Source organism: Oncorhynchus clarkii, chromosome 12 (genome assembly GCF_045791955.1).
Source record: "Oncorhynchus clarkii lewisi isolate Uvic-CL-2024 chromosome 12, UVic_Ocla_1.0, whole genome shotgun sequence".
NCBI lineage: Eukaryota > Metazoa > Chordata > Actinopteri > Salmoniformes > Salmonidae > Oncorhynchus > Oncorhynchus clarkii.
The window spans coordinates 96,335,983-96,363,577 of record NC_092158.1 but is presented as its reverse complement, the minus strand read 5'-3'; the positions used below and the strand labels follow the sequence as shown (position 1 = coordinate 96,363,577).

The following is a 27,595-nucleotide window of genomic DNA, read 5'->3' as shown; positions in this document are numbered from 1 at the left end:
GGTGACGTAGTTTCCCCATGGGTGACAGAACACTGAGTCAATCAAAGCGCAACGCTTGTATTTTCTGCTGTCTTGCCCCACCACCACTAAAAAGCACTGAGCTGGGCTGAAACACCTGCATTTGTTTAGTTGCCTTACTCAAGAAATCAAAAAAGCAACAATGTTTCTATAGAGCTGTATTAATTCAGTGATATATATATTATAAAACATTACATTGTTTGCAAACTGATATGTGTCACGTATTAATGCCAAAATAACATGCAAAACAAGCAAGCCACATTTTTGGGTGGGATTTGATTTATATTGGTAAAGATTTGGGGCTCATAACAGCTCCACCCTGAATCACTGCACCCATAATTGACTCGTTGAGAGCCCTGCGATAATGAGGCTGGTCGACCCCACACTCTTGAGTGTTGGGCCAAGAGCTCTGACATACAGAAACCAACAGAGGTATCATAGAGTAAACCTATTAATGCTTAGTCATGGCTGGTTCCACCACAACTGACTCAATGTGTCGAACCAACACATATCTAGTGGATGAGGTGGCCAACTAGTCAGAATCCTCTGTGTTCTCTTAGGAGAACCAAGAACTGTTGGTTCTTAGAATAGAGGATGAGGAGAGACTTTGTTCGGAACAGACAAGATGTGCACAGCCGTGGTGAATTAGGTACAGAGTTATGTGAAAACAACAATTTACACAACCAGAGTAACACGATTGTACACACCTATCATTTATATTAACCTTAAAGTAATGCTACTACATATTTTTCATTCATAGAGAGGTTTACACACTAGAGAGATATTCATACCAAACACCCTGGATAGAGAGGTTTACACACTAGAGAGATATTCATACCAAACACCCTGGATAGAGAGGTTAACGCACGAGAGATATTCATACCAAACACCCTGGATAGAGAGGTTTAAACACTAGAGAGATATTCATACCAAACACCCTGGATAGAGAGGTTTACACACTAGAGAGATATTCATACCAAACACCCTGGATAGAGAGGTTTACACACTAGAGAGATATTCATACCAAACACCCTGGATAGAGAGGTTTACACACTAGAGAGATATTCTACATTGCTGCTCCATTGTGTCTTACTGAACATGACCGTGATTAGAGTGAAACACCATGTTGTGTTTGACACAGGGACACTGAGGAGTCTTCATACCAAACCCTAAACCCTGGATAGAGGGGCTCAGTGAATGTGGAGGTGAATGTGTACAGGTGGGTCAGTGTGTCAGAGGAGACTCTGTAGAAGGACAAAGTGCCGGCTGGCCAGTCCAGATACACTCCTACTTTGTGGAAGCTGGAGGGGCGGACGTCTATGGCAATGGGATTATTATTGTGACAGGCAATGTAACTGTTGTCATAGCAGAAAAGAGTCCAGGACGTGTCATTGTATCCAAGACAAAAGTCATTAGCCCTTCCTTTCCTGCTGATTCCTTTATATGTTACTCCTATATCAACCCTTCTCCCACTCCACTCTACCTCCCAGTAACAGCACCCAGTCAGACCCTCTCTACACAGCACCTGTTCATAGTTCTCAAATCTCTCTGGGTGATCAGGATACGACTGCTCCTCTGACCTCAGTGTCACTTTTCTGTTCTCCTCAGACAGAGAGAGGAGTCGGTATACTGTGTTTGGGTCCAGTGTGAGATCACAGACATCTGATGGATGAAACCAGACACAATATTAGAAATCATCATCATTCACATTAGAATGTTAACTCACTTTTCACAAATTCATTTAATGTAGATGTTTCTAGGTATCAAAAGGAGAAGTTAAGGTAACTTGAGACTTGTTGAATGATCATATGTTATACTGTATGGTAATATAAAACACACTTATTCCCATTAATTACACACACACACACACACACACACACACACACACACATTTCTTATGTATCACGAACATGCCACACACACATTGTCAAACAACTCTTTGTAAACTTTGGTGTCCCTGATTTCTGCTTCTGTAGAACTACAGCTGATATTTAATATGACCAAGTAAGTAATGATGGTGGTCTTTGACTGAACTTGAATTAAGACTTATTCTTAGTCATATTCTTCACAGCAGTCAACACTCACATTTTCTAAGCCCAGGTTTCATTGTGTACTCTCCACCATGTTCCACACTGTAGCGGTAAGCAGAAGAACAGACAGTAATTTAGAGACACACGGGAACTCACACACACAAAGACACACACACACACACACACACACACACACACGCACACACACACACACACACACACACACACACACACACACACACACACAAACAGTCAGGATATAACTTTGTCCAAGTGGTGGTCAGAATGTTTGTCTTCACTAGCCCGATAAGTCAAACATGTCTGATATGAACATTGACATAAACCCTCTACATACTTGAGTTTCTCCAGTCTGCAGTGTGGATCCTCCAGTCCAGCAGAGAGCAGCTCCACTCCTGAATCCTTCAGGTCATTGTAGCTCAGGTCCAGCTCTCTCAGGTGTGAGGGGTTTGACCTCAGAGCTGACACCAGAGAAGCACAGCCTTCCTCTGTGACTAGACAGCGTGACAGCCTGCAAATAGTCAAATCATATTAAAACCACACTGATATTCTTTGGTGGTGAAAATAGTGGCAGTATATTTTTTCAACATATTCAGATATATCTGTGTCCTGAAACCTGACATATCTATTCATAAAATAGTGTATCACCATAAAAAATTACAAATGATCAAAGTATTGCCTGCAGATAGTAAGATGTGTAGTACAAATATTATAGTAGACTGACCAGACCAGTTTAAAAAGCAGTATCAGTCAGAAGACAGACAGTGAGGTATCAGATTTAGATTGTATTGATGATGAGTGGAGTACTTTTCTGTCTAAGAGAGTAGATAACATGTTTCTAAACTATAATAAAATAATCCTGATGATGCCATGATTAAGAAAAATCATGAAAGAATCATGAATAATAATGAGTGAGAAAGTTACAGAGGCTACAACAAAACATGCTAACCTCTCACCATTACCAATAACAGAGGCTACAACAAAACATGCTAACCTCTCACCATTACCAATAACAGAGACTACAACAAAACATACTAACCTCTCACCATTACCAATACCAGAGGCTACAACAAAACATGCTAACCTCTCACCATTACCAGTAACAGAGGCTACAACAAAACATGCTAACCTCTCACCATTACCAATAACAGAGACTACAACAAAACATCGTAACCTCTCACCATTACCAATAACAGAGACTACAACAAAACATGCTAACCTCTCATCATTACCAATAACAGAGGCTACAACAAAACATGGTAACCTCTCACCATTACCAATAACAGAGGCTACAACAAAACATGCTAACTTCTCACCATTACCAATAACAGAGGCTACAACAAAACATGTTAACCTCTCACCATTACCAATAACAGAGACTACAACAAAACATGCTAACCTCTCGCCATTACCAATAACAGAGGTTATAATAAAACATGTTAACCTCTCACCATTACCAATAACAGAGGCCACAATAAAACATCCTAACCTCTCATCATTACCAATAACAGAGGCTACAACAAAACATGCTAACCTCTCACCATTACCAATAACAGAGGCTACAACAAAACATGCTAACCTCTCACCATTAACCTCAAATAAAAGGTGACATTCTAAAATCTAAAATCCAAAATGCTGGAGAACAGCACCAAATGTAAAACTGTAAGCTTCACTGTCCAAACACATATGATGTGGACTATGTTTGTCTGGTAAACACATGTGGATCTGGTGAACAGTTATCACTTGTTAACCAACTACAGGAATACTGACCTCAGAGTCTCCAGTTTACAGTGGGGATTCCCCAGTCCAGCAGAGAGCAGTTTCACTCCTGAATCCTTCAGGTCATTGTTACTCAGATCCAGCTCTCTCAGGTGTGAGAGATTTGACCTCAGTGCTGAGACCAGAGAAGCACAGCCTTCCTCTGTGACTCCACAGCCTGACAGCCTGCAAAGTGTCAAATCATATTAAAATCACACTTGTCATGACGTTGACCTATTGGGGGAGATTTATGACCCCCATAAATACCTGTCCCCTTCTTCCTCTCTCTACTCTACCGATGTGACTATTGAAAACCCCTTTGTTAACATAGAGAGTCTGGGAACATCAAAAGGTGGGAAATGGAACCCTATTTCGGAACTCCAATCAGTTGAAAATATGCGCTGGTACTTAATGAATATGATGTCAGATCAGTTAGCGTCTGAGACATTACTACTGATGATAGGACAATATAAACCTTATCTTGGAAGGTCTACACATTCTAGTTATCAGATTCACATGGAATTGTTGTGTAATTGAAATGTTTAAATATTAATCTATTTGTGAAAGATGAAATGCAATTTTACCTTCTAAATGAGAGAATTGGTTTTCATGAGTGAACTATGCTCAACTCAGTGGCCCCGCCCATGTGAACAGACATCGGTTGTAAACTATGAAACACGGCCCTCTCTCCCAACCCTATATAAGCCCCTTTACGAAAATGCTACTTTCTGTTCCGAGGACGTTAGGGCGACGGTCCTACGTTAAAAGGGCTCAGATAATAACCTATTGAAATTAGCATCGAATTCCAACGTGAAGATGATGGTCAACATGCCAAAAGGATGAATTTCGACTATACCAGTCAGAATATAGCATAAGCTTAAAGTATGACAACTTTGTATGAACTTTGAACTCTTATTCACTAAAGAAGTGCTACCCTCTTCCCCCGCTAAACGTGGACTAGGAGAGGACGGACAGAGTATCCATTCTACCACGCTAAAGTTCACCACGAGGCATTCTTCAGAGGACCAGAGATCCATGCTGGACCACCCGGCCTTCCATCTATGAACAACCGATCGATGCGCAGCTCAGAGTAAATATTTATTCCATTTTCCTTTTTCAAATGGGCAGGTATTTAGAATGCATAAGATACTGTATTTGCGATAGCATTTTATGGCCCATTAGAGACACAAAACCTTTTTGCTCCTCAGTCTTCCCGCTCTTTCACTCAAACCCAACTCCCTTTCTTTGTGTAACCAGCCATCATTTTGGTTCCGTCCGCTAGGGACGTTTTCCTTTATGACATCACTTGTAATCAATGTATGATCCATTCTGTGTAGATGTAATTCTGTGTGATTATTTAGGTATAATATTAATTACAGATAAATTATTTTATAGAATAGCATGTTATATAACTTAATCCGGCAGAGCCAAAGACACGACACACTGATATACTTTGGTGGTGAAAGTAGAGTGGCAGTATATTTTTAAACATATTCAGATATCATTGTCCTGAAACCTGCCACATCTATTCATAAATTCATGTATCATTATTAGAAATGACTAATTATCATAATATTACTTGTAGAGAGGAAAATGTATCGTACAAATATTTGAGTAGACTGACCAGACCAGTTTAAAAAGCAGCGTCAGTCAAAAGACAGACAGTGAGGTATCAGATTTAGATTGTATTGAGTATACAGTCCACACCATATCTATTTAGACAGTGAGGTATCAGATTTAGATTGTATTGAGTATACAGTGTTCACTCAAAATGACACAACAGCTATTTTCCAGTTGAACAACGTTTACTAAACTGTATTACCACAATACATGGTTACTATGACACTCAAATCAAAATCAAATCAAATCAAATTTTATTTGTCACAAATCAAATTTATTTGTCACATACACATGGTTAGCAGATGTTAATGCGAGTGTAGCGAAATGCTTGTGCTTCTAGTTCCGACAATGCAGTAATAACAAGTAATCTAACTAACAATTCCAAAACTACTGTCTTGTACACAGTGTAAGGGGATAAAGAATATGTACATAAGGATATATGAATGAGTGATGGTACAGAGCAGCATAGGCAAGATACAGTAGATGGTATCGGGTACAGTATGTACAAATGAGATGAGTATGTAAACAAAGTGGCATAGTATAGTATAAAGTGGCTAGTGATACATGTATTACATAAGGATACCGTCGATGATATAGAGTACAGTATATACGTATGCATATGAGATGAATAATGTAGGGTAAGTAACATTTATATAAGGTAGCATTGTTTAAAGTGGCTAGTGATATATTTACATCATTTCCCATCAATTCCCATTATTAAAGTGGCTGGAGTTGAGTCAGTGTCAGTGTGTTGGCAGCAGCCACTCAGTGTTAGTGGTGGCTGTTTAACAGTCTGATGGCCTTGAGATAGAAGCTGTTTTTCAGTCTCTCGGTCCCAGCTTTGATGCACCTGTACTGACCTCGCCTTCTGGATGATAGCGGGGTGAACAGGCAGTGGCTCGGGTGGTTGATGTCCTTGATGATCTTTATGGCCTTCCTGTGACATCGGGTGGTGTAGGTGTCCTGGAGGGCAGGTAGTTTGCCCCCGGTGATGCGTTGTGCAGACCTCACTACCCTCTGGAGAGCCTTACGGTTGAGGGCGGTGCAGTTGCCATACCAGGCGGTGATACAGCCCGCCAGGATGCTCTCGATTGTGCATCTGTAGAAGTTTGTGAGTGCTTTTGGTGACAAGCCGAATTTCTTCAGCCTCCTGAGGTTGAAGAGGCGCTGCTGCGCCTTCTTCACGATGCTGTCTGTGTGAGTGGACCAATTCAGTTTGTCTGTGATGTGTATGCCGAGGAACTTAAAACTTTCTACCCTCTCCACTACTGTTCCATCGATGTGGATAGGGGGGTGTTCCCTCTGCTGTTTCCTGAAGTCCACAATCATCTCCTTAGTTTTGTTGACGTTGAGTGTGAGGTTGTTTTCCTGACACCACACTCCGAGGGCCCTCACCTCCTCCCTGTAGGCCGTCTCATCGTTGTTGGTAATCAAGCCTACCACTGTTGTGTCGTCCGCAAACTTGATGATTGAGTTGGAGGCGTGCGTGGCCACGCAGTCGTGGGTGAACAGGGAGTACAGGAGAGGGCTCAGAACGCAACCTTGTGGGGCCCCAGTGTTGAGGATCAGCGGGGAGGAGATGTTGTTGCCTACCCTCACCACCTGGGGGCGGCCCGTCAGGAAGTCCAGTACCCAGTTGCACAGGGCGGGGTCGAGACCCAGGGTCTCGAGCTTGATGACGAGCTTGGAGGGTACTATGGTGTTGAATGCCGAGCTGTAGTCGATGAACAGCATTCTCACATAGGTATTCCTCTTGTCCAGATGGGTTAGGGCAGTGTGCAGTGTGGTTGAGATTGCATCGTCTGTGGACCTATTTGGGCGGTAAGCAAATTGGAGTGGGTCTAGGGTGTCAGGTAGGGTGGAGGTGATATGGTCCTTGACTAGTCTCTCAAAGCACTTCATGATGACGGATGTGAGTGCTACGGGGCGGTAGTCATTTAGCTCAGTTACCTTAGCTTTCTTGGGAACAGGAACAATGGTGGCCCTCTTGAAGCATGTGGGAACAGCAGACTGGTATAGGGATTGATTGAATATGTCCGTAAACACACCGGCCAGCTGGTCTGCGCATGCTCTGAGGGCGCGGCTGGGGATGCCATCTGGGCCTGCAGCCTTGCGAGGGTTAACACGTTTAAATGTCTTACTCACCTCGGCTGCAGTGAAGGAGAGACCGCATGTTTTCGTTGCAGGCCGTGTCAGTGGCACTGTATTGTCCTCAAAGCGGGCAAAAAAGTTATTTAGTCTGCCTGGGAGCAAGACATCCTGGTCCGTGACTGGGCTGGGTTTCTTCCTGTAGTCCGTGATTGACTGTAGACCCTGCCACATGCCTCTTGTGTCTGAGCCGTTGAATTGAGATTCTACTTTGTCTCTGTACTGGCGCTTAGCTTGTTTGATAGCCTTGCGGAGGGAATAGCTGCACTGTTTGTATTCGGTCATGTTACCAGACACCTTGCCCTGATTAAAAGCAGTGGTTCGCGCTTTCAGTTTCACACGAATGCTGCCATCAATCCACGGTTTCTGGTTAGGGAATGTTTTAATCGTTGCTATGGGAACGACATCTTCAACGCACGTTCTAATGAACTCGCACACCGAATCAGCGTATTCGTCAATGTTGTTATCTGACGCAATACGAAACATCTCCCAGTCCACGTGATGGAAGCAGTCTTGGAGTGTGGAGTCAGCTTGGTCGGACCAGCGTTGGACAGACCTCAGCGTGGGAGCCTCTTGTTTTAGTTTCTGTCTGTAGGCAGGGATCAACAAAATGGAGTCGTGGTCAGCTTTTCCGAAAGGGGGGCGGGGCAGGGCCTTATATGCGTCGCGGAAGTTAGAGTAACAATGGTCCAAGGTCTTTCCTCCCCTGGTTGCGCAATCGATATGCTGATAAAATTTGGGGAGTCTTGTTTTCAGATTAGCCTTGTTAAAATCCCCAGCTACAATGAATGCAGCCTCCGGATAAATTGTTTCCAGTTTGCAGAGAGTTAAATAAAGTTCGTTCAGAGCCATCGATGTGTCTGCTTGGGGGGGGATATATACGGCTGTGATTATAATCGAAGAGAATTCTCTTGGTAGATAATGCGGTCTACATTTGATTGTGAGGAATTCTAAATCAGGTGAACAGAAGGATTTGAGTTCCTGTATGTTTCTTTCATCGCACCATGTCACGTTAGTCATAAGGCATAAACCCCCGCCCCTCTTTTTACCAGAAATATGTTTTTTCCTGTCTGCGCGATGCGTGGAGAAACCTGTTGGCTGCACCGCTTCGGATAGCGTCTCTCCAGTAAGCCACGTTTCCGTGAAGCAAAGAACGTTACAGTCTCTGATGTCCCTCTGGAATGCTACCCTTGCTCGGATTTCATCAACCTTGTTGTCAAGAGACTGGACATTGGCAAGAAGAATGCTAGGGAGTGGTGCGCGCTGTGCCCGTCTCCGGAGTCTGACCAGAAGACCGCCTCGTTTCCCTCTCTTTCGGAGTCGTTTTTTTGGGTCGCTGCATAGGATCCACTCCGTTGTCCTGTTTGTAAGGCAGAACACAGGATCCGCGTCGCGAAAAACATATTCTTGGTCGTACTGATGGTGAGTTGATGCTGATCTTATATTCAGTAGTTCTTCTCGACTGTATGTAATGAAACCTAAGATGACCTGGGGTACTAATGTAAGAAATAACACGTAAAAAAACTAAAAACTGCATAGTTTCCTAGGAACGCGAAGCGAGGCGGCCATCTCTGTCGGCGCCGGCCGACAGAGTGTCCATCAACACTGACACTCCCAGGTGTACTAATAATAGAGTGATATCACCGCAGTAACAGAAATATAGGGGGACTTAAAACATGAACTTGACACACAGTCCAAACAACATCTATTTTGACAGTGAAACTAATATTGTAAATGAATGAAAGCACTTTGTGTATCCAGTTTGAATACGTCAAAAGTATTCTGACCAATTCTATTAAAGTAGTCAAACATTTTGTATTTGTTCCCAAACTCGTTGGCTGCATTTGCAGTTTGTTTTGGTTGTGTTTTGGGTTACGTTTCGCCCAATAATAAAATGGTGGATGATGAGTGGATTAATCTTCTGTCTAAGTGAGTAGATACCATGTTTCTAAACACAACTAAATTAATCCTGATGATGCCATGATTAATACAAATAATGAAAAACGTTACAGAGGCTACAACAAAACATACTAACCTCTCACCATTACAAATAACAGAGGCTACAACAAAACATACTAACCTCTCACCATTACCAATAACAGAGGCTACAACAAAACATGCTAACCTCTCACCATTACCAATAACAGAGACTACAACAAAACATGCTAACCTCTCACCATTACCAATAACAGAGGCTACAACAAAACATGCTAACCTCTCACCATTACCAATAACAGAGACTACAACAGAACATGATAACCTCTCACCATTACCAATAACAGAGGCTACAACAAAACATGCTAACCTCTCACCATTACCAATAACAGAGGCTACAACAGAACATGCTAACCTCTTACCATTACCAATAACAGAGGCTACAACAAAACATGCTAACCTCTCACCATTACCAATAACAGAGGCTACAACAGAACATGCTAACCTCTCACCATTACCAATAACAGAGGCTACAACAGAACATGCTAACCTCTCACCATTACCAATAACATAGGCTACAACAAAACATGGTAACCTCTCACCATTACCAATAACATAGGCTACAACAAAACATGCTAACCTCTCACCATTACCAATAACAGAGGCTACAACAGAACATGCTAACCTCTCACCATTACAAATAACATAGGCTACAACAAAACATGGTAACCTCTCACCATTACCAATAACATAGGCTACAACAAAACATGGTAACCTCTCACCATTACCAATAACAGAGACTACAACAAAACATGCTAACCTCTCACCATTACCAATAACAGAGGCTACAACAAAACATGCTAACCTCTCACCATTACCAATAACAGAGGCTACAACAAAACATACTAACCTCTCACCATTACTAATAACAGAGGCTACAACAAAACATGCTAACCTCTCACCATTACCAATAACAGAGGCTACAATAAAACATACTAACCTCTCACCATTACCAATAACAGAGGCTATAACAAAACATGCTAACCTCTCACCCTTACCAATAACAGAGAATACAACAAAACATGCTAACCTCTCACCATTACCAATAACAGAGGATACAACAAAACATACTAACCTCTCACCATTACCAATAACAGAGGCTACAACAAAACATGCTAACCTCTCACCATTACCAATAACAGAGGGTGTTTGATCTTTGTGTCTCTGTAACTTTCTCATTCATCATCATAGTAGCATCCACATGAATGTAGAAGTGTTCAGAAACATCTTCTATTCTTACTGACAATACAAGTGAAGTGACTCCAAAATGATAGGACATTATTCACCATTCAGTTTCTATTAGGAAAAATATAATCTAAAACACAACCAAGACAAACTGCAAATGAATTCAACAAGTTAGTAGAATCACAAGCTTGTGATGTAAATCACACAAGTGTGATGTAATCACTGCAGGAATGGAATATGGGACCAAACACTCAACTTTTGACTAAATTAGTTTGTACAATTAAGACTAAACGGTAAAATATATATGTATGAACAGCTTTAAATAAAAGGTGACATTCTGTACTGTAACCTAATTGTCACGACTTCCGCCGAAGTTGGCTCTCCTGCCTGTTCGGGCGGTGCTCGGCGGTCGTCGTCACCGTCCTACTAGCCACTACCGATCCCTTTTTCGTTTGTCTGTTGGTTTTCTCTTATTAGTTTCACCTGTGTGTATTTTAGTTTAATTAACATCCTTATATGTAGTAGGTTGTCCCGCCCTTGTTTTGTGCGGGATTGTTTGTATTCATGTGTTTGGTGGAATACGTGTGTGTTATTTTCTCCGGTCTATTTTTGATCCTGTGTTGGATTATTTCACCCTGTATGTTGGGTTGACCATGTTTTTTGTGCGCCGGAGAATAAACTGTCGAATCACTGAAACCTGCTCTCTGCGCCTGATTCCACCCACCTTGAGTTAACGTGACAGAATCCCGCACCAATTGTGGTCGACGAGGGCACACGTCAGACCGGTGCTGGAGGAACTCGTCTGGGAGTCGGGAGGACAGGCGGAGCACTGCTCGATCACCCCAGGTGAGTAAGCACCAGACTCACCCAGAGCTTCCTGTCAGTCATGTGTATGTATTAACTTCTTTCCCTGGGTTTTTTCCCTCTCTACAGCATAAGGCGCTAGTCGATTCAGGCGCAGCTGGGAATTTCTTGGATCGTGGAATTGCGTTAAGGCTAGGGATTCCCCTGGTGTCGTTAGACCTACCTTTCCCCGTGCACTCCTTAGATAGTCGACCATTAGGGTCAGGAGTAGTTAGGGAGGCTACGGTGCCGCTGGACATGGTAACGCAAGGGGATCATAAGGAGCAGATTAGTCTGTTCCTTATAGATTCACCTGCGTTTCCAGTGGTGTTGGCGGTTCCCTGGTTAGCTCAACACAATCCGGTGATTTCCTGGCGACAGGGGGCTCTTAAGGTCAGAGGAGTGTTCAAGTAGGTGTAGAGGAGTTGCCATTGGTGCGACTACGGTGGAGAGTCCAGACCAAGTTTCCACCGTGCGCATTCCCTCTGAATATGCCGATTTGGCTATCGCCTTCAGTAAAAAGAAGGCGACCCAATTACCACCTCATCGTCGAGAGGACTGCGTGATAAACCTTCTGGAGAACGCTGCACTTCCTAGGAGTCACGTGTATCCATTGTCCCAGGAGGAGACGGTAGCAATGGAAACATATGTTGCTGAATCGCTGAGACAGGGGTACATTCGGCCCTCTGCATCACCCGTCTCTTCGAGCTTCTTTTTTGTGAAGAAGAAAGATGGAGGTCTGCGTCCGTGCATTGATTATAGAGGTCTAAATTCCATCACAGTGGGGTTTAGTTACCCACTACCTCTCATCGCTACGGCGGTGGAATCATTTCACGGGGCGCGCTTCTTCACAAAACTGGACCTGAGGAGCGCGTATAATCTGGTGCGTATCCGGGGAGGAGATGAGTGGTAGTGTACATTGATGACATCTTGATCTATTCTGCCACACGCGCGGCGCATGTGTCTCTGGTGCGTAAGGTACTTGGGCGACTGCTGGAGCATGACCTGTATTGCAAGGCGGAGAAATGTGAGTTTTTCAAACAGTCCGTTTCCTTCCTGGGTTATCGTATTTCCACCTCCGGGGTGGTGATGGAGGATGACCGCGTTACAGCCGTGCGTAATTGGCCGACTCCGACCACGGTGAAAGAGGTGCAGCGAGTTTTAGGGTTTGCCAATTACTACCGGAGGTTTATCCGGGGTTTTGGTCAGGTGGCTGCTCCCATCACCTCACTGCTGAAGGGAGGACCGGTGCGCTTGCGCTGGTCAGCAGAGGCGGGCAGAGCCTTCACTCGTTTGAAGGAGCTGTTCACCAATGCGCCCGTGTTGGCGCATCCGGACCCCTCTTTAGCGTTCATAGTGGAGGTGGATGCGTCCGAGGCTGGGGTCGGAGCCGTGCTGTCCCAACGCTCGGGCGTGCCACCCAAGCTTCGCCCGTGTGCTTTCTTTTCGAGCAAGCTCAGCCCAGCGGAGCGAAACTATGATGTGGGGGACCGGGAGTTGTTAGCTGTAGTCAAGGCTCTGAAGGTGTGGAGACATTGGCTTGAGGGGGCTAAACACCCTTTTCTCATCTGGACTGACCATCGTAATCTCGAGTATATCCGGGCAGCGAGGAGACTAAATCCACGTCAGGCTAGATGGGCCATGTTTTTTACCAGGTTCCGGTTTACCCTCTCATACCGGCCAGGCTCCCAAAACACCAAGGCCGACGCGCTGTTCCGCCTCTATGATACCGAGGAGCGGCCCGTTGAGCCAACTCCCATCATTTCACCGTCATGTCTCGTGGCACCGGTGGTATGGGAGGTGGACGCGGAGATAGAGGAGGCCTCACGGTCAGAGCCGGCCCCCCCTAACTGTCCAGTGGGGACTCAGTACGTGCCGAGGGGGGTCCGGGACAAGCTGATTCGGTGGGCTCATACTCTCCCCTCCTCGGGTCATCCTGGCATCGAGAGGACAGTGCGGAGTCTGAGAGGGAGATACTGGTGGCCCACGCTAGCTAAAGACGTGAGATTTTATGTCTCCTCCTGCTCAGTGTGTGCTCAGAGCAAGGCTCCTCGGCACCTGCCTAGAGGGAAATTACAACCCCTCCCCGTTCCACAACGGCCGTGGACACACTTATCGGTGGACTTTCTTACCGAACTTCCCCCGTCCCAGGGAAGTACTACGATCCTGGTCGTTGTGGATCGGTTTTCTAAGTCCTGTCGTCTCATCCCGTTGCCCGGTCTCCCTACGGCCCTGCAGACTGCTGAGGCCTTGTTTACCCATGTCTTCCGGCACTATGGGGTGCCTGAGGACATTGTTTCTGATCGGGGTCCCCAATTCACGTCCAGAGTATGGAGGGCGTTTATGGAGAGACTGGGGGTCTCGGTCAGCTTAACCTCAGGTTTTCACCCCGAGAGTAATGGGCAGGTGGAGTGCGTAAACCAAGATGTGGGCAGGTTTCTGCGGTCCTATTGCCGGGACCGGCCTGGTGAGTGGGCAAGGTATGTTCCCTGGGCTGAACTAGCTCAGAACTCCCTACGCCACTCCACAACTAACTTGTCCCATTTTGAGTGTGTGTTAGGTTACCAGCCGGTCCTGGCCCCATGGCATCAGAGCCAGACCGAGGCTCCTGCGGTGGAGGAATGGGTACAGCGCTCCAAGGACACCTGGAAAGCCGTTCAGGACTCACTACGGTTAGCGGGAGAACGGCAGAAGAGGAGCGCTGACCAGCACCGCAGTGAGGCCCCCGTGTTTGCACCGGGGGACAGGGTCTGGCTCTCGACCCGAAACCTGTCCCTCCGCCTGCCCTGTCGGAAGCTGGGGCCGCAGTGTTTGGGGCTGTTCAAAGTCCTGAGGAGAATAAACGAGGTGTGTTACAGGTTACAACTTCCTAGGTATTACCGTGTTAACCCCTCGTTTCATGTGTCTCTCCTCAGGCCGGTGGTGGCTGGTCCCCTGCAAGAAGAGGTCTGAGGTCCCTCCGCCCCCCCTGGACATCGAGGGGTCCCCGGCGTACACAGTTCGGGGCATTCTGGATTCGAGACGCCGGGTGGGGGGCCTACAGTACCTCGTGGACTGGGAGGGGTACGGTCCGGAGGAGGGATGCTGGGTTCCGGTGAGGGACATTTTGGACCCTTCTCTCCTGAGAGATTTCCACCGCCTCCACCCGGATCGCCCAGCACCTCGTCCTCCGGGTCGTCCTCGAGGACGGTGGCGGCGCGCTGCGGGGGCCGCGCGTCAGGGGGGGGGCACTGTCACGACTTCCGCCGAAGTTGGCTCTCCTGCCTGTTCGGGCGGTGCTCGGCGGTCGTCGTCACCGTCCTACTAGCCACCACCGATCCCTTTTTCGTTTGTCTGTTGGTTTTGTCTTATTAGTTTCACCTGTGTGTATTTTAGTTTAATTAACATCCTTATATGTAGTAGGTTGTCCCGCCCTTGTTTTGTGCGGGATTGTTTGTATTCATGTGTTTGGTGGAATACGTCTGTGTTATTTTCTCCGGTCTATTTTTGATCCTGTGTTGGATTATTTCACCCTGTATGTTGGGTTGACCGTGTTTTTTGTGCGCCGGAGAATAAACTGTTGAATCACTGAAACCTGCTCTCTGCGCCTGATTCCACCCACCTTGAGTTAATGTGACACTAATATGAAACATTCTATCTCAATTTTTATTTATTTTATTTATTTCACCTTTATTTAACTAGGTAGGCTAGTTGAGAACAAGTTCTCATTTGCAACTGCGACCTGGCCAAGATAAAGCACAGCAATTCGACACAGACAACAACACAGAGTTACACATGGAATAAACAAAATATACAGTCAATAACACAGTAGAACAAAAAGAAAAAAAGGTCTATATACAGTGAGTGCAAATGAGGTAAAATATGGGAGTTAAGGAAATAAATAGGCCATGCTGGCAAAGTAAATTACAATATAGCAATTAAACAGTGGAATGGTAGATGTGCAAAAGATGGATGTGCAAGTAGAGATACTGTGGTGCAAAAGGAGCAAAATAAATAAATAAATAAAGTATGGGAGAGAGGTAGGTAGATAGATGGGATGTAGACAGATGGGCTATGAACAGGTGCAGTGATCTGTGACCTGCTCTGACAGCTGGTGCTTAAAGCTAATGAGGGAGATATGAGTCTCCAGCTTCAGTGATTTTTGCAGTTCGTTCCAGTCAGTGGCAGCAGAGAACTGGAAGGAAAGGCGACCAAAGTAGGAATTGGCTTTGGGGGTGACCAGTGAGATATACCTGCTGGAGCGCGTGCTACGAGTTATATGCTGCTATGGTGACCAGCGAGCTGAGATAAGGCAGGGGTTTACCTAGCAGAGACTTGTAGATAACCTTTAGCCAGTGGTTTTGGCGACGAGTATGAAGCGAGGGCCAGCCAACGAGAGCGTACAGGTCGCAATGGTGGGTAGTGTATGGGGCTTTGGTGACAAAACGGATGGCACTGTGATAGACTGCATCCAGTTTGTTGAGTAGAGTGTTGGAGGCTATTTTACAGATGTCATGGCCGAAGTCGAGGATCGGTAAAATGGTCAGTTTTACGAGGGTATGTTTGGCAGCATGAGTGAAGGATGCTTTGTTGCAAAATAGAAAGCCGATTCTAGATTTAATTTTGGATTGGATATGCTTAATATGAGTCTGGAAGGAGAGTTTACAGTCTAGCCAGACACCTGGGTATTTGTAGTTATCCACGTATTCTAAGTCAGAGCCGTCCAGAGTAGTGATGCTGGATGGGCGGGCAGGTACGGGCAATGATCGGTTGAATAGCATGCATTTAGTGTTATTTGCATTTAAGAGCATTTGGAGGCCACAGAAAGACAGTTGTATGGCATTGAAGCTCATCTGGAGGTTTGTTAATAACAGTGCCCAAAGAAGGGCCAGAAGTATACGGAATGGTGTCGTCTGCGTAGAGGTGGATCAGGGAATCCCCAGCAGCAAGAGCGAAATCATTGATGTATACAGAGAAGAAAGTCGGCCTGAGAATTTAACCCTGTGGCACCCCCATAGAGACTGCCAGAGGTCCGAACAACAGGCCCTCCAATTTGACACACTGAGCTCTATCAGAGAAGTAGTTGGTGAACCAGGCGAGGCAATAATTTGAGAAACCAAGGCTGTTGAGTCTGCCAATAAGAATGTCCTGATTGACACAGTCGAAAGCCTTGGCCAGGTCGATAAATGCACAGTAATGCACAGTAATGTTTCTTATCGATGGCGGTTATGATATCGTTTAGTACCTTGAGCGTGGCTGATGTGCACCCGTGACCGGCTCGGAAACCAGATTGCACAGAGGAGAAGGTACTGTGGGATTCGAGATGGTCAGTGACCTGTTTGTTAACTTGGCTTTCGAAGACCTCAGAGATGAAGGTTAGGATGGATATAGGTCTGTAGCAGTTTGGGTCTAGAGTGTCTCCCCCTTTGAAGAGGGGGATGAGCGTGGCAGCTTTCCAATCTTTTGGAATCTCAGACGATACAAATGAGAGGTTGAACAGGCTAGTATTAGGGGTTGCAACAATTTTGGTAGATAATTTTAGAAGGAGAGGGTCCAGATTGTCTAGCCCGGCTGATTTGTAGGGGTCCAGATTTTGCAGCTCTTTCAGAATATCAGCTATCTGGATATGGGTGAAGGAGAAATGGTGGGGGCTTGGGCGGGTTGCTGTGGAGGGTGCCGGGCAGTTGACCGGGGTAGGGGTGGCCAGGTGGAAATCATGGCCAGCCGTAGAGAAATGCTTATTAAAATTCTCAATTATAGTGGATTAGTCGGTTGTAACAGTGTTTCCTAGCCTCAGAGCAGTGGGTAGTTGGGAGGAGGTGCTCTTATTCTCCATGGACTTTACAGTGTCCCAGAACTTTTTTGAGTTTGTACTGAAGGATGCAAATTTCTGTTTAAAAAAGCTAGCCTTAGCTTTCCTAACTGCCTGTATATGTTGGTTCCTATATTCCCTGAAAAGTTGCATATTACGGGGGGTATTCAATGCTAATGCAGAACGCGACAGGATGTTTTTGTGCTGGTCAAGGGCAGACAGGTCTGGAGTGAACCAAGTGCTATATCTATTCCTGGTTCTACATTTTTTGAATTGTCATGCCTCTTTAAGATGGTGAGGAAGGCACTTTTAAATAATAACTAGGCATCCTCTACTGTCGGGATAAGGTCAATTAGAAACCCCGGCCAGGTCGATTAGAAAGGCCTGCTCACAGAAGTGTTTTAGGGAGCGTTTGACAGTGATGAGGGGTGGTCTTTTGATCGCAGACTCATTACGGATGCCGACAATGAGGCAGTGATCGCTGAGATCTTGGTTGAAAACAGCAAAGGTGTATTTGGAGGGCAAGTTAGTTAGGATGACATTTATGAGGGTGCCCGTGTTTACGGATTTGGGGTTACAGTGGGGCAAAAAAGTATTTAGTCAGCCACCAATTGTGGGCAGAGGGGGGCAATCAATTCACATATGGTGTCCAGAGCACAGCTGGGGGCAGAGGGGGGTCTATAGCAAGCGGCAAGGGGAGAGACTTGTTTCTGGAAAGGTTCATTTTTAGAAGTAGAAGCTCGAATTGTTTGGGTACAGACCTGGATAGTAAGACAGAACTCTGAAGGTTATCTTTTCAGTAGATTGCAACACCGCCCCCTTTGGCAGTTCTATCTTGTCTGAAAATGTTATAGTTAGGGATGGAAATGTCAAGGTTTTTGGTGGTCTTCCTAAGCCAGGATTCAGACACGGCTAGGACATCCGGATTGGTGGAGTGTGCTAGGGCAGTGAATAAAACAAACTTAGGGAGGAGGCTTCTAATGTTAACATGCATGAAACCAAGGCTTTTACGGTTGTAGAAGTCAACAAATGAGAGAGCCTGGGGGATGGGAGTGGAGCTAGACACTGCAGAACCTGGATTAACCTCTACATCACCAGAGGAACAGAGGAGGAGTGGGATAAAGGCTAAAGGCTAAAGGCTAACAGAACTGGATGTCTAGTACGTTCAGAACAGAGAGTAAAAGGAGCAGGTTTCTGGGCACGGTAGAATATATTCAAGGCATAATGTACAGACAAAGGTACAGTAGGATGTGAATACAGTGGGAGCAAACCTGTGCATATAGTGATAATGAAAGAGATATTGTCTCTAGAAATTGCATTTAAACCAGGTGATGTAACTGCGTGTGTGGGAGTGGGAACTAAATTGTTAGCCGAGGCGTGTTGAGCAGTGCTAGAGGCTCTACAGTGAAATAAAACAATTGTTACAAACCAAAACAGCAATGGACAAGGCATGGTGACGTTAGGGAGAGGCATGCATAGCCGGGTGATCATACGAGTCCAGTGCTTCAGGAAACTAGCGGCACGGGGCTAGCAGGCTAACAGAAAGGCCTTAGAGGGATGACGCAACAGAGGAAAGTCTGTTGTGCCACCCTCGTGCAGTTACATCAGTGGACGGATCAGCAGGGCTCCGTGTGGTAAACCAGGCCAGTTGGCAAAATATGTATAGTGGCCAAAGAAATATGTCCGAAGGGCCTCTTACAACAGCAGCTCAATGTGCGTCAGCTATCAGGTCGAAGATTAGTGGCTGTGCGTTCAGTTAAGCTGCTATAATTCCAGATGAAAAAAAAGTATATATATATATTTTTTTTTTAAATAGGTTCAGAGCTTGGAATCAGGAGATATGGAGAAGAATAAGTCAGACTAGCTATGGTTTGAGTCGCGCTGTACAGACTGGCGAGAGTTGTCCGGGATAAAGGTAGTTGATGACCGTTAGCTGGCTAGTTAGCTGGCTAGTTAGCTGGCTAGTTAGCTGGCTAGTTAGCTGGCTAGTTTATGTTGGAGAGATTCCAGTAATAAAAAGATAAAAGGTAAAGAAAAATCCGTTAGAGAAAAAGCAGGTCCACACCACATTGGGTGAGGTGGTTGCAGGAGAGTATTTTGAAGTAACGGTTTAGAAAAATATAAAAGATATGTTAAGAAAAAGCTACAAAAATATATATACATGGGACACGACAAGACGAAGGACAAAGACGTCTGACTGCTACGCCATCTTGGATCCAAAACGCTAGAGAATACCACCGATTTTAAAACTGTTAGCTTCCAAACACATATGGTGCGGAATATGTGTGCCTGGTAAACACATGTGGATCTGGTGAACAGTTATCACTTGTTGACCAACTACAGGAATACTGACCTCAGAGTCTCCAGTTTACAGTGGGGATTCCCCAGTCCAGCAGAGAGCAGATTCACTCCTGAATCCTTCAGGTCATTGTTACTCAGATCCAGCACTCTCAGGTGTGAGGGATTTGACCTCAGAACTGAGACCAGAGAAGCACAGCCTTCCTCTGTGACTCCACAGTCTGACAGCCTGACAAAGAGATCATCATGACTTCACAAACACACTGTTCATTTAACACCAGTAGTGTAGAAGGACAATGGCAGATGGCAGATGCATTTGGTTTATTCTCTCAAACAACACATAGATTCATCTTCCGTCTCCTAGAATTGAATGGTCATAATGTTATACTAATATGAAAATCAATGCATTTATTCAATATGTTTTTCAATATAATATTATATACACTTTAATACATATTTCTCTAAACTGAATATTTATTCCTTATGATTAGTACTTAAATGTAAGTTTATTTACTCACAGAGCAGCTCTGGAGGCTTTGACCACTGGCAGCAGCCTCAGAAGACCTTCCTCTGATCTGGAGTATTTCTTCAGGTCAAACACATCCAGTTCCTTTTCTGAAGTCAGCAACACAAAGACCAGAGCTGACCACTGTGCAGGTGACAGGTTGGCTTCTGAGAGACTTCCTGAGCTCAGGTAGCTTTGGATCTCCTCCACTAGAGAATGGTCATTCAGTTCATTCAGACAGTGGAACAGATTGATGCTCCTCTCTGGAGAGAGATCCTCCCTGATCTTCTCCTTGATGTACTTGACTGTTTCTTCATGGCTCTGTGAGCTGCTTCTTGTCTTTGTCAGTAGACCTCGTAAGTGCTTCTGATTGGACTCCAGTGAGAGGCCCAGAAGGAAGCGGAGGAAAAGGTCCAGGTTTCCTGTCTCACTTTGTAAGGCTTTATCCACAGCACTCTTGTAGACAGTAACTTCAGGCTTGTCACTTGTTTGCGATTTGGCCATTAGATTCTCATTGTTGTTGATGAATGAGAGGAACACATATACAGCAGCCAGAAACTCCTGAATGCTCAGATGCACAAAGCAGTACACCTTGTCCTGGTACAGCACACATTCCTCTTTAAAGAGCTGTGTGCACAATCCTGAGTACACTGAAGCTTCATTGACATCAATGCCAGCCTCTTTCAGGTCTTCTTCATAGAAAATCAGATTGCCATTCACAAGCTGTTGAAAAGCCAGTTTTCCCAGTGACAGAATGCTCTCTTTATTCCAGTGTGGACCTGTCTCTTCTTTCCCAAGATACTTTTCATTCTTCTGTTTGGTATGAAACACCACAAGGTGTGTGTACATCTCAGTCAGAGTCTTGGGCATCTCTTCTCTCTTATGTTTCAGAATGTGTTCAAGGACTATTGCAGAAATCCAACAGAAGACAGGAATGTGACACATGAGGTGGAGGCTCCTTGATGTCTTTATGTGTGAGATGATTCTGATGGCCAGGTCCTCATCACTGAATCTCTTCCTGAAGTACTCCTCCTTCTGTGGGTCATTGAACCCTCGTACCTCTGTCACCTGGTCAACACACCCTGAAGGGATCTTATTGGCTGCTGCAGGTCGGGTAGTTATCCAGAGGAGAGCAGAGGGAAGCAGATTTCCCTTAATGAGATTTGTCAGCAGAACATCCACTGAGGTTGACTTTGTGACGTCACAACAGATCTTGTTCTTCTGGAAGTCTAGGGGCAGTCGGCACTCATCCAGACCATCAAAGATGAACAGAACTTTGTATTTGTCGTAGTTGGAGATTCTTGATTGTTTGGTTTCCATTGAGAAGTGATTAAGAAGTTCAATCAAAGTGTGTTTGTCCTCTTTCATCAAATTCAGCTCCCGGAAAGGGAATGAAAATACAAATTGGACATCCTGATTTGCTTTTCCTTCAGCCCAGTCCAGAATGAACTTCTGCACAGAGACTGTTTTTCCAATGCCAGCGACTCCTTTTGTCAGCACAGTTCTGATAAGTTTGTCTTGTCCAGTTAAGGGTTTGAAGATGTCGTTACATTTGATTGCAGTCTCTGGTCTTGCCTGTTTCCTGGTTGTTGTCTCAATCTGTCTCAGCTCATGTTCATTATTGACCTCTCCTGTTCCACCCTCTGTGATGTAGAGCTCTGTGTAGATCTTATTGAGGAGTGTTGGGTTTCCTTGTTTAGCGATCCCCTCAAATACACATTGAAACTTCTTCTTTAGATTAGATTTGAGTTCACGTTGGCAAATCACAGCAGGGTCATCTGAATCTAGAAATAACACAGAGGATATTAATATTACGTCTGTTTTAATGCCTACAGTATTGAAGGACTATTATAAAGTTTTAAATTATAATAATTTATTATCTTAACTGACTGTATAAATGTGTGAATGATTTCATAATGCATTACAGACTGGTGTGACTGATTATATTATTATTGATATTATTGATGGTGTTATTAACGTTCTCTCTCTCTCTAAATTAATCACCACAACACATCCCTGCTGCTACTTGATGAGGTCACTAGGTGTTGTGTTAAGGCTGCTACAATATCATTGAGTTACACAGCTACTTTAGCTGTACTTTAGCTACAGCTTTTAAATGTTATAAAACATAATTCAACATGAGGCAGACAGCTCTTACATTTCTCCAGTGTGTCAGCAAGCTCCATCTGGTTCATTTTCCTCAGGACGTGCAGTGTGATCTTCAGAGCCCCCTCTCTGGCACTGCTCTCCTGCTGCTCATCTTCAGGGTCCACCACTTCCTTATCCTGCTTCTGACTCTCAAAGCCTTCTGGGAGTTCTGGACTAAGAATCCTCTTGAACATCTTCAGCTCGTTCTTCACAAATGTCATCATTTTCTCTTCAAGCAACTGAAATAAATCAAGTAAATAAATAAGTTAAGCAAGAGACTAAATGCTTTCTCATTAACACATTAATGAATGATTGACAGATCAACTTTACTTGAGGTAAACAAAAACAAATGTATATAACAGGACCACATACATTGAATATGGAGGCCAGGTCTGTTTGATGACTCTGGGAAGACTGACCACTGAGAATCTCTGACTCTGATCTCTCCTGTTGGTTTCTGTGGACAAAACATGAGATTACATCTCCTCATCCAGGGAGTACACACACAGACACACACACACACACACACACACACACACACACACACACACACACACACACACACACACACACACACACACGGAGGGAATGTTGTGTTTGTTTAATATTGTTTTAGGACTATGCAAATGGACAAAATGATTAGCCTATGGATTATGAAAACAACAACAATAAATGGGAAAATGGGAGAGGAGAAATGACTAGAGACAGTGTTGTTTAACTCACTGACCAGGACCCATGAGTTCTTCTTACCTTTGTTCAGTAGAAAAGTCTCCCTCTCTAAAGGTTAGAGGTTGAACCATAGACCAGTCACTCTTCATGGACACACAGCTGGGAACAGGGGAGGCTGGTCTCTTCTGCTTGATTGGACTTCAACACAACAGAGACAAACATTACATCTCTCATCTACTCTGAGCTCAGATGGGGAAACATAAGAAGAGTTTCATTCCAAAACGCAATATCTCACTTTTCGGAAATGTTCGTAAATTAGCTTTTATTGTTTAAAGGAATTAGGAAAGAGATTGGTGTGTTTTATCACTATCTAATCATGGCATGGGGTTGTTCAATGTCAGACATGTATTTGTTTAAAATCTATCACTTGATGGTATCAATTCAAAGAGACAAATAATCATGTGGTTTTGCTGAATGCTAAATATCTGCCTCACTCTCAAATGTTTCTGGCCGGCTCGATTCGGTCTCATTTAGCAACATTTGAAATGTTGTTTTCCAGATTGGATAAAAGTAGAGACTGAGGGCTAGATAATGCTATATCAGACACTACAGATGAGGAACAATGGGAAAGTAATTCTGCTTTGAACGTTGATGAACTTGTAACCTCACTTTTGAGAAAATGTCCGTTGAAAGTTTTGGTATCTACTGGAGACCTCTTCTTTGTCTACAGGGCTGCTACTTTGGCAGATAATGTCACCCATCTAAATAAATAATTATATATATAATTAACTAAATGTATGGTGTTTTTGGTTTGTCAGGTGCATTGTTTGTTATACTATACATTGTTATTTTATTGTTGTTAGTGGGAAAATGAACTAGAAAATGTCATATTTCGCAATTCTGAGTAATTACTACTTTAGTAAGGAATTACACATTATTCAGTACTACTGCAGTTGCTACATAATTCCAATAGATGGCAGCATTAGACCACAAATGACATTTCAGAAGATCAGTTTCTCCCTGGATACACCACTACTCCCCTCACAGGAAAACTCCTGTGTGCTTCTTTCTGTCCCTTTCCACACTGCTAACACAAGAGGGCTTCTTTCTGTCCCTTTCCACACTGCTAACACAAGAGGGCTTCTTCCTGTCCCTTTCCACACTGCTAACACAAGAGGGCTTCTTCCTGTCCCTTTCCACACTGCTAACACAAGAGGGCTTCTTCCTGTCCCTTTCCACACTGCTAACACAAGAGGGCTTCTTCCTGTCCCTTTCCACACTGCTAACACAAGAGGGCTTCTTTCTGTCCCTTTCCACACTGCTAACACAAGAGGGCTTCTTCCTGTCCCTTTCCACACTGCTAACACAAGAGGGCTTCTTCCTGTCCCTTTCCACACTGCTAACACAAGAGGGCTTCTTCCTGTCCCTTTCCACACTGCTAACACAAGAGGGCTTCTTCCTGTCCCTTTCCACACTGCTAACACAAGAGGGCTTCTTCCTGTCCCTTTCCACACTGCTAACACAAGAGGGCTTCTTCCTGTCCCTTTCCACACTGCTAACACAAGAGGGCTTCTTCCTGTCCCTTTCCACACTGCTAACACAAGAGGGCTTCTTCCTGTCCCTTTCCACACTGCTAACACAAGAGGGCTTCTTCCTGTCCCTTTCCACACTGCTAACACAAGAGGGCTTCTTCCTGTCCCTTTCCACACTGCTAACACAAGAGGAAGGACTCAAAAAGCATTTAACAGATTACTGTGAAGTAATATAATTATGATTCATGTTTATTATTATCTGTTTTTATGCTCATGTTTTGAATTATTGTTATACTTCATTACTATAATGATTATTAATAAGCCTGAACATTAATTCAGTCACTTCTTGCTGAGAAAAACGTATTTTCCATGTCATTGTCAAATTCATCAACCAGCAGAGACCCACTCTGCCTTCTCACTACAGTAGCCAACTCAGCCCCACTATAAAGGTTGTGTCGTCAGCAGCAGCGAGCATCCTTCCTTCTCGCGAAAGTGAGGGCCATGTTGAAGTAAATTTACTAAACGCGAGGGATTCATGATGTACTTTATTGGTGTCTTCTCTATTCCGAGGCTGTTTTGTCCCAATATGAGATATTAAGTAAGAACATATTTTATAATGCATCTAAGGTTGAGGTTGAGCTTGATATACTATATATATATATATACTATATACTAAGGTTGAGGTTGATATACTATATATATATACTATATACTAAGGTTGAGGTTGAGGTTGATATACTATATATATATATATATACTATATACCAAGGTTGTATACTAAGGTTGAGGTTGATATACTATATATATATACTATATACTAAGGTTGAGCTTGATATACTATATATATATATACTATATACTAAGGTTGAGGTTGATATACTATATATATATACTATATACTAAGGTTGTATACTAAGGTTGAGGTTGAGGTTGATATACTAAGGTTGAGGTTGAGGTTGATATACTATATATATATATATATATATATATATATATATATATATATATACTATATACTAAGGTTGTATACTAAGGTTGAGGTTGAGGTTGTATTCTAAGGTTGAGGTTGAGGTTGTATACTAAGGTTGAGGTTGAGGTTGAGGTTGATATACTATATATATATATTTTATACTAAGGTTGTATACTAAGGTTGAGGTTGAGGTTCTGACTAGTGATTATTTACCCGGGGTTCAATACCTGCTATAGTCACTTTTTTTCTCTCCCAAAAGCAACACAGCCCTAATAGGAGATATATAGCTAACTAAAGTAATGAGTGACCATTTTAGAAAATCATGGGACATGTAGTCTGTGGTTGCATGCTATTTTATGTCCATCATATTGCTGCTTGTAGCCTATAACTGATGCTTCGTGGTCCATCATATTGCTGCTTGTAGCCTATAACTGATGCTTCATGGTCCATCATATTGCTGCTTGTAGCCTGTAGCCTGTAACTGATGCTTCGTGGTCTTATGTCTACAGGAAATATTTAGCAATTAAACATAATTAATTCACGGACAGACATTGGTGGGGCAGCTGAGAAATAAAGTGTATTTTTCTGGTTAATTCCTTAGGTTAGATTCAAACCTGCCCCACCTATCCCACGCCAATTGCTAGACTTTCACATAGAGGTTACTTGGTCACCCAGTTCAAACCACATATGAAAAATAAAACACGTGGCTTGTTGATCAAGTGTTCTGCCTTGCAATAATAAATATAATAAAATAACAAAACAAAAACACTAAAATGCTGAGACAGGTTTTAATGAACAAAATAATCAAAATGCTATTTAGTACTATAATGGTATTTACTAACATAATATTATTACTAATATAGTTTGTAAAAGTTTTCTAGCTAACCTACCCTAGAATTAGGGTTAAAGCTAAAATAGGTAATAAATCATATAATAATAATAATAATAATAAGTCACTGTCTGTTAAGGTAGTTCTAGACAGTACAACAACAATAATAATAATAAGTCACTGTTTATTAAGGTAGTTATAGACAGTACAGAAACACAAGGCCATGTCTCACAATAATATAATAATAGATTATACCTAGGGTTAGGGCTAAAATAGGTAAGGTTAGAGTTTCTCTATAACACTTTGTGACATCTGCTGATGTAAAAAGGGCTTTATAAATACATTTGATTGATTGTTAAGTTTGTGGATTTTAAGACAAAAACAGTATGGGTTTATAGCTCTCTTGCTCCTCCCTGTGGCCTTCTGTGGGTACTACATATCTCATTCACAACACCTGCTAGGCTCATAATCTGAGGTAGCAACTGCGTCAGTTCTACAAATCAATGAGCTACACCTGCCCATTTGTTTTCTAACTCAGTGAAACTGCGCAGCTTTCACTCAATCCGATGTCTACAAACGAACATTTCAATGCATATCAAATTACCCAGCAGCCATTTAGAAACAAAATGTTGTCAGAAAATGTATAATCTTCTGTTAAAAATGTATTCTGTCTGTTTTATATTCGGCCACGTCTTGAAAAAGAGGACTGTAATAATAGTAATAATAATTTGATAAAGATATACCCATCTAAAATCTATTAACTGATTATCCGAGAACAGTAATATTTAAGGTAACCATAAGCAACCATTTCTGATGAAAAAACAACTGTGAACATTTTGGAAATGAACAAATATAAATTATTTCAAAAAGTGTTATCTCACCTGTTAGCTTTGGTGTGATGTTCCCCAGAGAGACGACTTTTAGAGGCAGGGACCCCCTCTCTCTCCCCAGAGAGACTCATTTTAGAGGCAGGTTCCTCTTCTCTCTCTCCAGAGAGGCTCATTTTAGAGGCAGGGACCCCCTCCTTACTCTCCCCAGAGAGACTCATTTTAGAGGCAGGGACCCCATCCTCTCTCTCCCCAGAGAGTCTCATTTTAGAGGCAGGGCCCCCCTCCTCTCTCTCCCCAGAGAGACTCATTTTAGAGGCAAGGCCCCCCTCCTCTCTCTCCCCAGAGAGACTCATTTTAGAGGCAGGGCCCCCCTCCTCTCTCTCCCCAGAGAGACTCATTTTAGAGCAC

The 27,595-nt window shown here is 43.6% G+C and overlaps 1 protein-coding gene across 1 annotated transcript; it reads right to left on the bottom strand.

The window, feature by feature from the left end:
* Nucleotides 1-161: 161 nt before the first annotated feature.
* LOC139421696 (NLR family CARD domain-containing protein 3-like) lies at nt 162-27,595 on the bottom strand. Its single transcript, XM_071172803.1, has 11 exons — nt 27,492-27,595; nt 27,239-27,296; nt 23,108-23,224; nt 22,730-22,814; nt 22,368-22,596; nt 20,223-21,993; nt 19,760-19,933; nt 3,837-4,010; nt 2,404-2,577; nt 2,104-2,150; nt 162-1,680 (listed from the first exon to the last, which is right to left on the bottom strand). Exons 1-11 carry the CDS (start codon nt 27,583-27,585, stop codon nt 1,127-1,129), a joined length of 3,477 nt encoding a protein of 1,158 aa, XP_071028904.1. The 5' UTR covers nt 27,586-27,595; the 3' UTR covers nt 162-1,126.

Coding starts and splice junctions, on each gene's coding strand:
- LOC139421696 (XM_071172803.1), bottom strand. CDS start 27,585: ATGAGTCTCTCTGGGGAGAGAGAGGAGGGGGGCCCTGCCTCTAAAATG. Junction 22,815..23,107: donor GACTTTTCTACTGAACAAAG/GTAAGAAGAACT, acceptor TTTTGTCCACAG/AAACCAACAGGAGAGATCAG. Junction 19,934..20,222: donor AAAGCCTCCAGAGCTGCTCT/GTGAGTAAATAA, acceptor TCTCTTTGTCAG/GCTGTCAGACTGTGGAGTCA.